Source organism: Myotis brandtii, unplaced genomic scaffold, assembly GCF_000412655.1.
Source record: "Myotis brandtii unplaced genomic scaffold, ASM41265v1 scaffold902, whole genome shotgun sequence".
Lineage (NCBI taxonomy): Eukaryota > Metazoa > Chordata > Mammalia > Chiroptera > Vespertilionidae > Myotis > Myotis brandtii.
The window spans coordinates 992,411-1,008,886 of NW_005371709.1; the positions used below are offsets into that span (position 1 = coordinate 992,411).

General features: G+C 38.3%; 1 protein-coding gene across 1 annotated transcript in view; it reads right to left on the reverse strand.

The window, feature by feature from the left end:
- CUTC (cutC copper transporter) overlaps positions 1-16,242 on the reverse strand; it is a gene marked incomplete at its 5' end in the record, with an annotated part of 26,254 nt that extends 10,012 nt beyond the window's left edge. Inside the window, 6 exons of the mRNA XM_005885455.2 lie at positions 2,574-2,707; positions 5,953-5,988; positions 6,620-6,829; positions 8,967-9,026; positions 13,206-13,277; positions 16,065-16,242. Coding sequence (XP_005885517.1) covers positions 2,574-2,707; positions 5,953-5,988; positions 6,620-6,829; positions 8,967-9,026; positions 13,206-13,277; positions 16,065-16,242 — 690 coding nt within the window. The remainder of the gene's footprint in view (positions 1-2,573; positions 2,708-5,952; positions 5,989-6,619; positions 6,830-8,966; positions 9,027-13,205; positions 13,278-16,064) is intronic.
- Between the last annotated feature and the right edge of the window lie 234 nt (positions 16,243-16,476).

Sequence of the window (16,476 nt, forward strand, 5' to 3'; positions counted from 1 at the left end):
GCCTGCGGACTGAAAGGTTCCAGGTTCGATTCCGGTCAAGGGCATGTACCTTGGTTGCGGGCACATCCCCAGGGGGAGGTGTGCAGGAGGCGGCTGATCGATGTTTCTAACTCTCTCTCTCCCTTTCTCTCTGTAAAAAATAAAATATATATATAAAAAAATAATAATAATAAAAAAAGAAGTAAGTTAGCATGATCCCACTTACACATGAAATCTGAAAAGGTCGAATACATAGAAGCGGAGAGTAGAATGGTGGATACTAGGGGCAGGGAGCTGGAGGAAACAGGGAGATGTTGGTCGACGGGCAGTTGCAGTTATGAGGACGTGTAAGTCTGGAGATCTAATGTATAGCATTTTGGGGGGGGGCGTGGCGTTCAGAACAAGCCATTCCAAGATGTGACTCAGTAGCATGCTAATTAATTTGAGCTTTACTTTGAAGTTTAGCAGCAGGCTTAAGAGAACTTCTGCCTCTCCCTCCCCTCTAACTAATTAGAAGAACAGAGATCTTGCCCATAATAAGCTATTATCAGAGATAACTTCTTTTGACCTATCCATAGGGTAGGGCAAACTTCAATTTACTAAACCTCTGTTCTTATCATCCTGCAATGACCCTTGGAAGCCCTCATCATGCATCCCTAACTTAGGATGTCCTATATACTCATGCGCCCTTTCTTCCTCTGAACTTATGGGGTTCCCATACATATGTATGTATTAAATTTGATTATTTTCTCTTGTTAATCTGTCTCATATTTATATGATTATTAGACCAGCCAGAAGAACCTTGAGGGTAGAGGAGAGTTTGTTTCTCCCCCACAATATTATAACTACAGTTAATAATGCTGTATTTAAAATTTGCTAAGAGTAGATTTCAGGTGCTCTCACCACACACACACACACACACACACACACACACACAGGCACACCACTTGGTCATGACCATAATACAAATGCCCTGTACTTACTATATACTTAATAAATATTTGTAAAATCAGTAAGTTCCAGACTAGCAAAGTCACATCAGATTCTTATGTGAAATTCCTAAAAATTATTTTCATGATTATACAAAAGATGTCTACCCAGGAACACTAAATATTATTATTAAAAATAGCAGTAGTAATAATAATAGAAACTAACATGTATTAAGGTGTATTAAATGCCAAGCCCTGTGCTAAGGCTTTTAGATATCTTATTTCTACCAACCTTCAGAGCAATCCTATAAAAGGAGTATTAAACTTATCTCAACTTCACAATGGAGAAAACAGAGGTTTAAAGGTTAGTGATCTACTCCACATTACACAGCAAATAACTCTCAAACCTAAGTCTCAAATCCAGAACACTTTCTTCTCAAAGTCCATACTCACTAATTAGAATGCCTCTATACTGATGTCAGAAAAATATAGGCATCCCCCAATTATAAAGCCACCTTCTGACTGCTCTGCAAACGATGCTAATTAATGCACCAGGGCATACAAGAGAAAAATATTGTATTTCCTCCTATCCTATATAACAGTGGTTCTCAACCTTCCTAATGCCGCGACCCTTTAATACAGTTCCTCATGTTGTGGTGACCCCCAACCATAAAATTATTTTCGTTGCTACTTCATAACTGTAATTTTGCTACTGTTATGAATCGTAATGTAAATATCTGATATGCAGGATGTATTTTCATTGTTACAAATTGAACATAATTAAAGCATAGTGATTAATCACAAAAACAATATGTAATTATATATGTATTTTCCGATGGTCTTAGGCGACCCCTGTGAAAGGGTCAAGGGGTTACGACCCACAGGTTGAGAACCGCTGCTATATAATAAAAGGCTAATATGCAAATCAACCAAACTGCGGAATGACCTGTCGCTATGACACACACTGACCACCACCAGGGAGATGCTCAATGCAGGAGCTGCCCCCTGGTGGCCAGTGCGCTCCCACAGGGGGAGCACCGCTCAGCCAGAAGTCGGGCTCCTCGCTGGCGAGTGCAGCGGCAGTGGCAGGAGCCTCTCCTGCCTCCGCAGCAGAGCTAAGGATGTTTGACTGCAGGCTTAAGGGGAGCAGGCCTAACCGGGCAGTCAGACATCCCCTGAGGGCTCGCGGACTTCGAGAGGACCCTCCCCCCCCACCCCCAAGTGCACGAATCTCATGCATCGGGCCTCTAGTCTTGATATAAAGAAAGTAATGAGAGAAGAATATAGTTTTAGTTGTAGAATTCACCTAAAATGATAATTACCTCAAATTTTATATGGGATCCCCTGAGTATACGTAGACAGTCAGTGAGAAGATATGGCTTAAAACTATGCAATGCTGATGGCAGAGAAAAAGTAAAATTTGCTCTGGTTACCCAAATTAGGAAAGATCCTTAGGCATTGTCTATAATCTGATTTTAAGAGCCTTGATTACTAAAAGAGCTCATGTGAAAGAAGTAAGAATTATATAAATATATTATTGCATGCTTGTTTTTTTTTCCTATAGAGTAAACTTGAAGTCAGTAATATTTAGTTTCACAACCCATCTGAACAGCAGAATATAGGAAGAACCACAACAGTCTTAGGAAGAAAAGAAATTGCATGTACCTGATCTATGAGTCGCTTTATTAGAGGTAGCCCTTCTAGCGCTGAACTGTCACAGCCACTGGTCAATACGCGTTCAAATCCCAAGGTTAACAGAGTCTCTAGCGCTGCCATTGGATCGTGAACCATGTCAAAGGCTGAAATAAATAAAATTGATTTGAATTTTGAACAGATATCAGTAACACAGTGATGATTAAAATGTAGTATACTAGTTAGTATACACAGTGGTATGCTGGACCTGGCTGGTACTGGCTTGCAGGAGTCCATTGTTAAATATTCAGAAATTTTGTAAGCATGATTGTTAATCCATTGGCAGCTGGAAATCACTTAAGGTGGGAGTATTTTTTTTAAATCCTCACCCGAGTTTATGTTATTATCGATTTTAGAGAGAGAAACATCAATTGGTTCCCTCCTGTACGACCTGCAACCTGGGTATATGCTCTGACTGGGAATTGAACCCTAGACCTTTTGGTATACAGGGTGATGCTTCAACAAACTGAGCCACACTGGCCAGAGCAAGGGGGGAGTATTTAAACCACAGAAATCAACAAATACTACATCAGGGTTTTTCCCCCAAGAGCCAGTTTACCAGCACACCACAGTCTGCATACAACTGGTGGTGTGCATGATCATTTAGGTGGTACACATCTGAATAGATGCATTTACTTAAATGCAGATTAGAGTGAAATTTTTCCATTTCTCATTACTTATAAAAATTTCTCTTTAAAATAAATTTATTTAAGATTTATTTTAAGAAAATTATTAAATAAATTTGCACAGGAAGCAATCAGGTATGGTAAAATTATAAATGTGATAGGCAAGTGACTCAAATTTGGGAAAGTCTGCCTGAGGCTTCAGACAAACTGAGTAAGTAGGATGAAACATTACTCACCAGTTCTAAAAAAGACCTTGGTTCACATTCTCGTTATTGACTAATAGCTTGTACTAATCTATTTACCCTGCATACCCCAGGCTCATTGTACAAAGACAGTTGTTTACAACGGATTGCATGAGGTTTCTTTCCCATCTTACTTTCTAAAAGACATCTCTCCTCCTCTAAGAGTAAAGTGGTACTAGAAACCTCAAACAGAAAAATTACTTGTGCTTTGGTTTTCAGTATCGTTATATGATATGGAAGTTCTATATATGAGGAATTAGGTGCTAGGACCCTTCCTTTCATCATTAAGTGTATGGAGGCAGCTAAATCTACTATTTTCCTTTTTTGGTGGCAGCATCTTCTCATCAGTGATTACACTATCATACTATCTCATTAAATACATGAGTGAGAAAAATGTGGAACCCAAGCCTATATAAAAATTTGAGAACATGAAAACATTTTTTAAACTTATTGAATAGTTTAGTAAACTTATATAAAATAGGTTAGTATAAGTGCCTGCAGGTATGACTAAAAAGTCAGTTTTGTGATATGAAGGAAAAGAACAGAAATTTGAAATGATTTTAAAAAAAATAGAGTAGAGAACTGCATTAAAATATATATATATAATTTCAGAGTGGGAGAGGGAGAGGGAGAGAGAGATAGAAACATCAATGATAAGAGAGAATCATTGATCAGTTGCCTCCTGCATGCCCCCTATACTGGGGATCGAGCCTGCAACCTGACATGTGCCCTTGACCAGAACTGAACCCAGGACCCTTCAGTCCACAGGTTAATACTCTATCCACTGAGCCAAACTGGCCAGGGCTGAAATGATTTTCTTAGTTTAAGAACAAAAAAATATATTCAATATGATGGGTTTATTTTGAATTATTTACAATATCAAATTTTAAACTATATGTTTTTCAGATAAATGTTTACTAATTAAAATTACTTGCCATATTCAAACACTTTTTTTGACTAGCCTCAAGGTTCTGATTTTTAAGCAACCTAACACTTTTAGTTATTGCTAGTTAATGAAAAGCACTGCTAAATAGCATGTCAAAAAAAGTTTTGTGTGGTATTACCCATTTAAAGAAAAACAAGGTAATAATTGCTTTATTTCTAGTTTATATAAATGGATGCAAGTGCTGGTATCTACTCTTATCCTAATCTCTGAATGCCTACAAAAGGTCAGAAAAACATTCAACAATTTCTCAAACATGCTACCAAGTCAAAAAAAGATTGACTGAAGACTTCCTTCTTTTCTTGTACAATAGCAGTGCCCTCTGAAGGCAAAATGAAATGTTCCTTCATTTTACCAATGTTTAGAAAAGTGTATAGAAATTATAACTCTGATTTATAGATAGGAAGTACTTTTATATGAAATTAGATACATTTTAGAAATTATTCTGATGTAGATAAGTTATCAATACTATAAAGCAATTTTGCGCACTGTAGTGAACATGTATCTGTTCATTGACAATCCAGCATCTATTTCTTCTTTCCTCCTTCCTAACAGAATCCAGTTCTTTTTCATATATCCACCCCCTCTCTGCCCATGAATCAAATGTTCTTCTAGGGAAGCTGACCTCACTCCTAGATACAGAAATAGTCTTATCAACCTTAACAAGCAGTAAATTTCATTTCACTGGTCACAGTAACTTATTCTTTTGGGGGTTGCATAAGACCTAAGGCAACCTAATAAAAATGAATCTCAGGATTGTTGCTTAGAATGCTGTGACAAGTATATGTACTCGTAGGCAGTGCTTATTCTCTCCCTCTATTATAGTCCCCCACCATCTATATATATACATATGTGTGTGTGTATATATATATGTAAATAGATTAATTTCAGAGAGGAGGGGAGAGGGAGAGAAATAGAAACATCAATAATGAGAGAGAATCATTGATTAGCTGCTTCCTGCACAATCCCTACTGGGGATCGAGCCCGCAATGCAGGCATGTGCCCTTGACCGGAATTGAACCTGGGACTCTTCATTCTGCAGGTTGATGCTGTATCCGCTGAGCCAAACCAGCTAGGGCCCCACCATCTATTTTTCTTCACCACCATCTATTTTTAACAACTTTTCAAAACTAAGGCTTCATATATTCTAGAAACTGCATTTCTAAATTTACAACTGTTAGTCCCAAGATCAGTATAAAGAAACCAATTGGGCCCTGGCTGGTGTGGCTCAGTTGGTTGAGAGTCATCCGCTGAGCACCGAAAGGTTGCAGGTTCAATTCCTGGTCAGGGCACATACCCAGGTTGCTGGTTCGATCCCCAGTAGGAGCAGGTGTGGGAGACAGCTGATTGTTGTTTCTCTCTCACATTGATGTTTCCCTCCCCTCTCACTTCCACTCTCTCTAAAATAAAAAAATAGAAGAAAAAACCAATTGGTAACACTGTAACACTATAGAATTGTGTTCCAAACAAAGTTTGTGGCATTTGGTGAAATTAGAAAGCTGGCACTATTCAATAGAATTTCTAAAATGGAAATGACTCACCTCGGTGGAAAGTGACTGGCAGAGGACGGCACATAGCTATAAAAGAAAGTCACATAACAACATGAATGATGAGATCATCACTGATTACTATATATAGAATTCCCCATGTTAGATGGGACTTTTATGTATCTTCCTCTCCTAAGTGAACTGAAATAATAATAAAATGGCAGCCTTTCAAATTCAAAAGTCCTATGTTTCCATTAATCTCTGATTTTTATATTTAAAAAATGATCATATACTTCTTAGAGGCACTAAATAAAAATTATATAATCTGGCTACTATAAGGGCAGCATTATATCCTCTGAGAATCTTCAAGAATACTTGGCCTAATAATATAGATAGTTTACTTCTGTCCTCTCCACATTTCCCCATCCTCACCAAATGCAAAAGCTTTTGTGGTTTTTGGTGCAATAATTGAAAGAATCAAGGTAAACTTTCCTTTAATTCTTCAGGAATGTGGCAAAACCTGATCTACAGAAAAGAGTCAGGAAGACTATGCCACACATACCCCCTGCTCAAACATCTAAAAAAACGACTATTTATTATAGTTTATACTAACTTATACTAGTGCCTGAAAAGTCAGCTTTGTGATTGTGCTTTTCTATATTGGAAATATTAAAATGCAAGCATCATTAGAGGCTTTTCGGTCTCAGATATAAATTCTTACCCACAAGCGACGTGCACAGCTCTTTGTCAATGTGTCCATCTTCAGTCAATGCCCCAAATACCAAACCATCAGCACCATAAAGCTTGGCAAGACGAATGTCAGCCTTCATTACCTCAACTTCACGATCTGAATATAAAAAATCACCTCCGCGTGGCCGAATCATCACAAAAACTGGGATCTGGACACATTGCTTCACTACTTGAAGGACACCTGCAAGAATAGGAATCAGACTAATTAAAATACAAATATGAGCTAGAAGCTCAAGGAAGTCAATAAAATATTATTGGTCTTGCCCTGGCCGGTTTGGCTCAGTGGATAGAGTGTCAGCCTGCGGACTCAAGGGTCCCAGGTTCGATTCCGGTCAAGGGCACATGCCCGGGGTTGTGGGCTCGATCCCTAGTAGGGGGCGTGCAGGAGGGAGCCGATCAATGATTCCCTCTCATCATTGATGTCTCCATCTCTCTCTTCCTTTCCCTTCCTCTCTGAAATCAATAAAAATATATTTTAAAAATATTATTGGTCTTTTTTATATACTCTTATGATAGTATCACTTCTACAAGAAAAGGAAGAGTTGACTGAGGAGACCAGAGAAAAGTGGACCTAAAAGGAAAGAGGATACTGAGAAGAAAAAAATAGCCCCAGAAGTTAAGTAATAAGAAAATCAAAGATAAAAGAGAACAACTTAGAAAACAGAAGGAAGTTACTGCATTTTAAAAGCTCTTGTCAGTTCCCAGAACCAGGAGGTCGAAGTTCGATTCCCAGCCAGGGCACGTCAGGGTGGCAGACTCGATCCCCAGTAGGGGGCATGCAGGAGGCTGCCGATCAGTGATTCTCATCATTGATTTTTCTCTCTCTCTCTTCCTCTCTTTCCTCTCTCTGAAATCAATAAAAATATATATTTTTTAAATTACCAAGCAGGAAAACAAGATACATCATGTGGCAATAAATCAACCAAACAAAACCAACCTAGAACTCATACAGATGTTAGAATAAGCAGTAAAGTCATTAAAATAGCTATTATAACTTTATTCCATTCAAAATGTTAAGAAGCTGCATGGGAGATATTATAGACTCAAATTTCTAGAGATGAAAACTAAAATGTGTAAGATGAAAAACACAGTAGGTGGGATTAACAGTGATAAGACATTGCAGAGCAAAGTTTAGTAAACTTGAAAACAAAGCAACAGGATCTATACAAAATGAAACAGAGAGAAAAAGAAGACAAGAGCAGTTCATCAGTGAATTATAGAACAAATTTAATCAATTGAAAATATTCAATTATAAGTGTAACTGAAGTCTCTAAAAGAGGGAGTGAAGGTCATTGAAAGCTGAAAATTTTCCAAATGTGATAAAAAGTATAAATGTACAGATCTAAGAAACATGAAGAAAACTACACTCAGGTACATCATAATCAAATTGCTCCAAACCAAAAATAAAGAAAAAATATCTTAAAAGCAACCAGAGCTTGTTTGGAGGTTCCAGCAGGGGAGCACAGCTACTCCTATACCCTTGACCAGAGACCGGTCCTCTCCTCTTCACTCAAACACACACGCAGCTTCGGGAGGGACACGCATGGATCAGTGAGGGAGGAAGGGGACACCCACCCAGCCAGCCAGTTCAGCCCTGTGGTGATCAATGGGGTAACAGATGTCGCAGCCAGACTGCCCTCACATCCTAACAGATAACTGACTCTTTAAAAAATATCAGAGTTGTGAAAATTGTTGTGAACCTTGCGGGCAGGTTAAACAAGTGTGGAGTGATCAACCCCAGATTTGATGTGTAACTCAAGATCTAGAAAATGGCAGACTAACCTGCTTCTGGCACATCAGTTTGGTTTCATTGTACTGACAACATCAGTGGGCCTCACAGATGATGAAGAAGCAAGACCAAAACACACAGGAGGGAAAAGCCTGGGATTCTTTTTCTAGGGATGTACGGCATGTGTGCAAATAAAATGCCTCAGTGAAAATAATAATAAGTAGTGTGCAATTTTTAACATACGTAGAAGTAAAATGTATGTCAACAACACAAAGACCAGAAGGGGAGAAATGAAAACAAAACTCAATAAACTAAGGATGCCAAAATGGAAAGATAACAGAAAACTCTGGTTGTTGATATTACTGCACAGCAACTGAACCAATATTAAGAGCAGCTACCTACATCTCAACTTTTTAATGTCTAAAAAATCTACTTGATCACATCTTTGATAGACAAGTTTATTTACAACCATAAGCATATCTAACTAATACAATATCCATAGCATAGTTAACATGTTAGTAACATTGTAAAGGATTCCAATGAAACAAATTATCAATTGTCTCCAGGAACCCAAAAAATGGATACTTACCCATGCTGGGTGTGGTTCCTCCTTCCAGTAAGCCAGAACATAATTCAATCCGACTAGCACCTGTGATTAAAAAAAAAAAAAAGCATTGCTCAGCACAAAAAATTTTGAAAATTAAAAAATATTTTTAAAGGCACCAAAGGACTTGTATGCATGCACATAATCATAACCAATGGAAACAGACACTAGGGAGGTAAGGGCGGGGGGTGGGGTGTGTGGCAGGGGAGAGGTCAATGGGGGAAAAAGGAGACATATGTAATACTATATGTAATACTTTAAACAATAAAGAATGTTAAAACAAAGCATTGCTCAAAAATTACTGCCCCAAATAAACTCTTATTAAATAGCAAACTTAATATTTTTTCCAAATATAGAACAAAAAGTGTTAGAAATAGAGAAATCAAATTATAAAACTAAAGAAAAAGTCTATTTTTAATTCCACCTATATTCTCCAACTCACATTATGTTACTGGTAGTCAACTTTAAGTGTTAACTCAAGTTAAACTAGGTCTCTTAAAATTTTGTATTACAGTGTTGTCTCTCCATGTACAAGAAACAGACTTAGAATAAAGAAGTTTCTAGCCTTAGCTGGTTTCGCTCAGTGGATAGAGCATCAGCCTGCGGACTGAAGGGTCCCGGGCTCAATTCCGGTCAAGGGCACATGCCTGGTTGCAGGCTAAATCCCCAGTAGGGGGTGTGCAGGAGGCAGCCAATCAATGACTCTCATCATTGATGTTTCTATCTCTCTCTCTCCCTCTCCCTCTCCCTTCCTCTCTAAAATCAATAAAAATATGTTTTAAAAAAAGAAGAAGTTTCTAGATTGACCATAGTGGAACTCTGGACTCTTCACTAATAAGAAAATAACAATGTTTTCCAAGAGAGTCTTTATTATTCTAAGCTTTAAAAAAGCATAGTTAATTTAAATAGCTTAACTCAAGGTAATCTCAAGAATAGGAAAATACTGAAAGCTAAATAACTATCAGACTATGGGTTATGTCAAAAGATCTCAGGGCCAAAACCGGTTTGGCTCAGTGGATAGAGCGTCGGCCTGCAGACTGAAAGGTCCCAGGTTCGATTCCGGTCAAGGGCATGTACCTGGGTTGCGGGCACATCCCCAGTAGGGAGTGTGCAGGAGGCAGCTGATTGATGTTTCTAACTCTCTATCCCTCTCCCTTCCTCTCTGTAGAAAATCAATAAAATATATTTTAAAAAAAAGATCTCAGGAACTAGTTTGAAAAGGCTACTCCCTACCAGCCAAAGATGGGACCTTTTGAGCATCAACAAAAAGAATAACTACAGTGTGTTAAAATACATCAAATATGTCTAAATCTAGGTTTATAATGATAAAAAAATTCACTGAAGAATAGAGAACAAACTCATTATCTCAAAAATCAGTAAATAAGGGAAAAGAAGCAAGTATTTATTCTGCCTTTCTTGTATACCCAAACAGATGATGAGGGAAAATCTTCTTTACAGAAGTATACTGCTAATAAAATGTAAACAAATGCTAACCTTAATACTGTACCATTCTGCAAACCCTGCTAAAATTATTAGATGAAAGTTAACAAGCAACCTTATAAAGAATCGATTAAGCTGACAATATCTGAATCCATTGATCAATCTTAATATCACAAAATAGAAGAAACTAAGATGTTATCCTCTTAATTGATGTAACACAGAGTAGTATAACAATGTTATCTGTAAAGTACCTATAAGAAACTCAGATCTGAATTTGATTAAGCCTCTGGGTTAACCATAATTTTACAGGAAGCATAAGAGTCTGAGGAACATATTAAATGATACTAAATATACAGTCAGCAAAAATATTCTAGCCGAAACCGGTTTGGCTCAGTGGATAGAGCGTCGGCTTGCGGACTGAAAGGTCCCAGGTTCGATTCCGGTCAAGGGCATGTACCTGGGTTGCGGGCACATCCCCAGTAGGAGATGTGCAGGAGGCAGCTGATCGATGTTTCTCTCTCATCGATGTTTCTAACTCTCTATCTCTCTCCCTTCCTCTCTGTAAAAAAATCAATAAAATATATTTTAAAAAAATATTCTAAAAGATGAAAACCACAGTTTCATTAACAAACTACAAGGGAAAAAAAAGAATTAAAGAAGAGAAACATTGAAATAGACAAAAGACATAACAAATAAAATGTTTGGGTCTTGACTCAAAGAACTGTAAAACAAAACAAAACAAAACTGTATGAGCTAATAGGAGAAATCTGAAAACTAACTGGGTATTTTTGATGATATTAAGAAACAAAGTTTTAAGACATGTTAGTGATACTAAGGTTATTATTTTTTAAAATTGTCCTTTTAAAGATACATACTAAATTATTTGAGGATGAAGTGACATGGTGTCTGATATTTGCTCCAGAATAATCTAAGGGTGGAGGAGGGAAGGTAGTTATATAGATCAGGGGTCAGCAAACTACTATGGCTCACAGGCCAAAGGTCAACAGTTTATTTTTGTTATGGCCTGCAAGTTGAAAAAGTTAAAAATAAAATAACATCTTTATTGACATATAATTCACATACCATACAATGCACCCATTTAAAGTGGATAATTCAATGGTTTTTAGCATACTCACAAAGTTTTGCAACCATTACCATAATCAATCTTACAACATTTTTAATCCCACCCCTAAAAAAACTCCCACCCATTAGCAGTCACTTTCCTCTCTCTCCATGTTCCTCAGTCTTAGGCAACCACTAATCTACTTCTGTCTCCATAAATTTGCTTATTCTTGACATTTCATAAAAGTGGAATCATACACTACATGGTTTTATTTTTACTATTTGTTTTCCCACTTATAATAATCTTTTAAAATTCATCTGTGCTGCAGCATGTACCAGTACTTCATTGTTTTTTATTGCCAAATTAAGAATGGTTTTTACATTTTCAAAGGATATGTTTAAATATATATTTTTATTGATTTCAGAGAGGAAGGGAGAGGGAGAGAGAGATAGACACATCAATGATCAGAGAGATAATTACTTTATGGACTGCCTCCTGCACTGCTTGCACTGGGGATTGAGCCCACAACCTGGACATGTGCCCTAACTGGGAATCAAACTGTGACCTCCTAGTTCATAGGTCGATGCTCAACCACTGAGCCACCCAGGTCAGACTCAAAGGATTATATTTAAAAACAAAGATGATGCAGTCCTGGCCTGGTAAGTCAGTTGGTTAGAGCATCGTCTGGGTATGCCAACGTTGCAGGTTGGATCCCTACTCAGGGCACATACAAAAATCAACTAATGAATGCATAAATAAGTGAAACAACGAATTGATCTCTCTCTAAAAAAAACAAACAAACAAATTAATTAATTAATTAAAAAATATTTTTAAAAAAAAGATGCAACAAAGACCAAATGTGGCCAGCAAAGTTGAAAATATAAACTATGTTGCTCTTTACAAAAAAGTTTGCAGACACCACCACCACCCTTCCACCCCCCTCCAACACTCAAAAGAGATGAAAGATTGGTCATGTACTGAAAATGAGTGAAGCAAAGTAATGGGTACATGTGGATTCATTATACTATTTTCTCTATTTTTATATATGTTTGAAGTTTTCCATAATAAAAAACTAAAAAATTTCCTGATCCTGAGATGCTTCCTTATTAAAGCAGTTCACAGTGCAAAAGAAATCTTAAGGTAAAAAAAAAAAAAAAAAGATTAGCTAGAAGTCCTAATAATGAAAATGGTAACAAATCTCTAAAATCATCTTTAAATCAATTAATTTGAAAAAATTTAAATCTTTGCTAAGTTCAATAAAAAAAGATGAAGTTGATGAGTAAGCACTATTGTGGACACTAACTCAAAATGTAAACTACTAGGGAGTAAGACTAAAAAATCATAATTTTCCAGGTTTTTTAGTTGTTTTCAAAAGAATTAATAGAATCCTTCCTAATCACAAAGGCTCCCAAGGTCAGTTCACAGGATGCATTTTCAGACTCTTAAAAGGACTGTAGCCCGGCTGGTGTGGCTCAGTGGTTGAGTGTTGACCCATGATCCAAGAGGTCACTGGTTCAATTCCCGGTCAGGGCACATGACCAGGTTGCAGGTTTAATCCCCAGTTGGGCACATGCAGGAGGCAGCCAATTGGTGATGTTTTTCTCCCATCGATGTTTCTATCTCTCTATTCCTCTCCCTTCCTCTCTCTCTAAAAATCAATAAAAAAACGTATTTTTTAAAAAAGGACTGGAAACTGTCATTCAGTCTCTAATTTTTCTTACCTCCTCTTTCTGCATTTACAGCCGACTCCACTGAATCAACACACACTTCCATGAGAAATCCATTTGCTGTTCCTAAAATACATGAAAAACAATGCAATACCATGATGGGACTATTTATCCAGACCCATCTACCACTATCATTTTATATTTTGCTGCCAAAATTCAAATGTCCAATATAGTAAAGTGTATAAGTATATAAGGGGCCATGAATGCAATAAAATATCATGTTAATTATAAAACTGATGTCTTTGGACTATGAAATAAGAACACTAACATATAAAAAATTATACTAAAAACAATATTTACTGAATGCCGAATTAATCTTCCTAAAACACAGACCTCATCACATTCCAGGTCCAGATTCTTTCAATGCTTCTCAATGAGTGCCTGCAGAATACGTTTAAACTTCTTTACAAGGAATATATGTTTAAGTGCTAGGATGGACCTTAAATCCTGGCCCCCTCCAAACTTGTATGACTTTAGACAAATTACTTAGTCTAAATTGTCTGTACAACAGAGTAGATTGCAGTACCTACCCCAGAGTAGTGAAGATAAATCATGTAAAGTGATACTACCAACTAAGTGTACAAAAAGTACTAGTTTCATTAACTACAAGGTATTTTCTCTATATGCCTCCAGTTGTCCCTAATCCTCATTCCTGCTCTTGCTTATGCCATCTCCTCAATCCACAAAGTCCTCCCAGCTCCATCTTTGACTGCTAAACTCTTTCAAGACTCATGTCAAACCATATTTCCATACTTCCTGTCTCCCAAAGTAGGAAATTGTATCTCCCTTTTTTGAACTCATATAACTTTTTTTAAAATATATTTTTATTGATTTTTTACAGAGAGGAAGGGAGAGGGATAGAGAGTTAGAAACATCGATCAGCTGCCTCCTGCACACCCCCTACTGGGGATGTGCCCGCAACCAAGGTACATGCCCTTGACTGGAATCGAACCTGGGACCCTTCAGTCTGCAGGCAGACAGTCTATCCACTGAGCCAAACTGGTCAGGGCTGAACTCATATAATTCTTTATAAGTTATATGGTCTTCTTTAAAACACTAACTGTATCTCTTCAAGACACGATTTTCTATCTATTATTATTTATGTAGATAAGTGTTTGATCACTCTTACTTTATCTAAAGTTCACAAATAAGGTCTTTTTCCCCACAAAGGTTATTTTTTAACTTACTTATTGATTTTAGACAGGGAGGAGGGGGGAGGGGAGAGAGAGAGAAAGAAAGAGAAACATCAATCTGTTATTCCACTTATTCATGCATTCACTGATTGATTCTTGTATGTGCCCTGACCAGGGATCGAACCCACAACCTTGGCACATTGTGAGGATGCTCTAATGAGCTAAGCCACCTGGCCAGGGCCTAAGTAAGGTCTTTATGTGAGAAATCTTTATTATCACCAACAGTAAGCACAGTGTCTACCATGGTCCACAACAGTCAAACAAACATTTACTAAAGTCTGAATAATTACAAATTCATAAAGTCACATATCTACACTAAAAAGCATGATGAAAATAGAGTTTTGCGTTTTTTTCTGTAAGCTAAACACATAACTTTTAAAAATTAAGAATTCTGAATGCATATTTCATGCAATATCTGAAAGAATGGTTACCACATACTGATAATGACTATAACTAGGTGCTGGGATTTGGAATGCCTTTACTATGTTTTTACTTTCCTACATTGCTTGATTTTTCTTCTACCCAATATTGCTTTTATCATTTTTTTAAAAGCAATTTTTAATTTAAAAACCAAAAATCTAGCCTGGCTGGAGTGGCTCAGTAGTTGAGCATCGACCTATGAACCAGGTCAGGGCACATGCCTGGGTTACGGGCTCGGTCCCCAGTGGGGGGCGGGCGGGAGGCAGCCCATCATGATTCTCTCTCATCATTGATGTTTCTATCTCTCTCTCCTTCCCTGAAATAAAAAAAAAACAAAAACAAACATATTTTAAAAAAAGAAAAACATATCATCTGCTAAGATCAAGTTGCAACTGTCTCATTTATTTAAAAGAAGACTATCAGTCTCAAACTGTGAAAGAGTTAAGCGCCACCCTGTGCCCTTAACCCACAGAGCTGCATTAATTCTATGAGTTTCCTGATAGCCACCCGGACCAGCTGTCAGGTCAATCTAACTGGACAATGCTGCAGGGGTACCGTTTGCCTCGTGCAAGAAAGGGCCTTGGCTAGGAGAGGGTGGGGACGCACACAAAAGGCTATGACAGAAGGCAGAGTAAGGCAAAGCAAAGTTCTTATGGGGATCAAAGAAAAAGGTATTTGTTTGGAGCAGTTCTCAAAGTGCAGTAGGTCAGCTAGCTCTGGGGGCCTTCGGGATCTTAGAATCTTCGATGATCCTTTCAGGGTCTGTGCAGTGAAAAATTGCATGATATTAAAATTTTATTTGCCTTTTGCACTTTCATTCTTTCACAAGTGGAGTTTTGGGGAGGCTACCTGACATGTCAGACTGAATGCAGAAGCAGGTATAAGAACACAGGCATGAGAATTCCATTAAGCCTGATGGTCAAGAGGTCTGCAAAAACACAAAACATCGGCACTATTCCATTTTGTTTGTTGAGGAAAACAGTTCTTCAGGGGGGAAAAAATGTTATTTGCGTTAACATGTAATGGGTTTATTATGGTTATTTTCTAGTTAATAACTATTTTAAAACTTTGTTTTAATTTTAAATACAGTCAGTATCAATAGATTTAACCTATATAAAAACGGTCTTTGCGGTCCTCAATAATTTTTAGGAGGGAAAGGGGATCCGAGGACCGCTGGTTTGGAGGAACCCGGAACTCACGGAGGGGTCTGCCAAACCCCTGCACCTGCCACGCCTCCTACCCTGGCGCGACAGGAGGAAGTCGGGACTCCGGGCGCCAGCTCTGCCCCTGATGGCTGCGTGGCTCCGGAGAACCCCCTCCGCCGCTGCAGCAGCCGCAGGTGATGGAGCGGTCAGCACAGGGTAGGCGCTGGGCTCACAGCGATGCTCGAGTGGCGACGCGAAACGTGAGGCTCGGAGAAGTTAACCAACTTGAAGACAATCGCACGACGATACACGGGGGCCCCGGGACTCGAACCCACACCTCTGGCTCCAGAGCCGGGCAGCTCTCACTGCACGCCCTTCTCAGGCACCCCTTCCCACGTGTTTACAGCCGGAATGGCAGAACCCGTCGCGCAGGGGACCCCGAGGGAAATTGCGACCAATCCACTGGCCGATCAGAAACCCCGGCAGGCCCGCCCGCTCCCGGCAGCG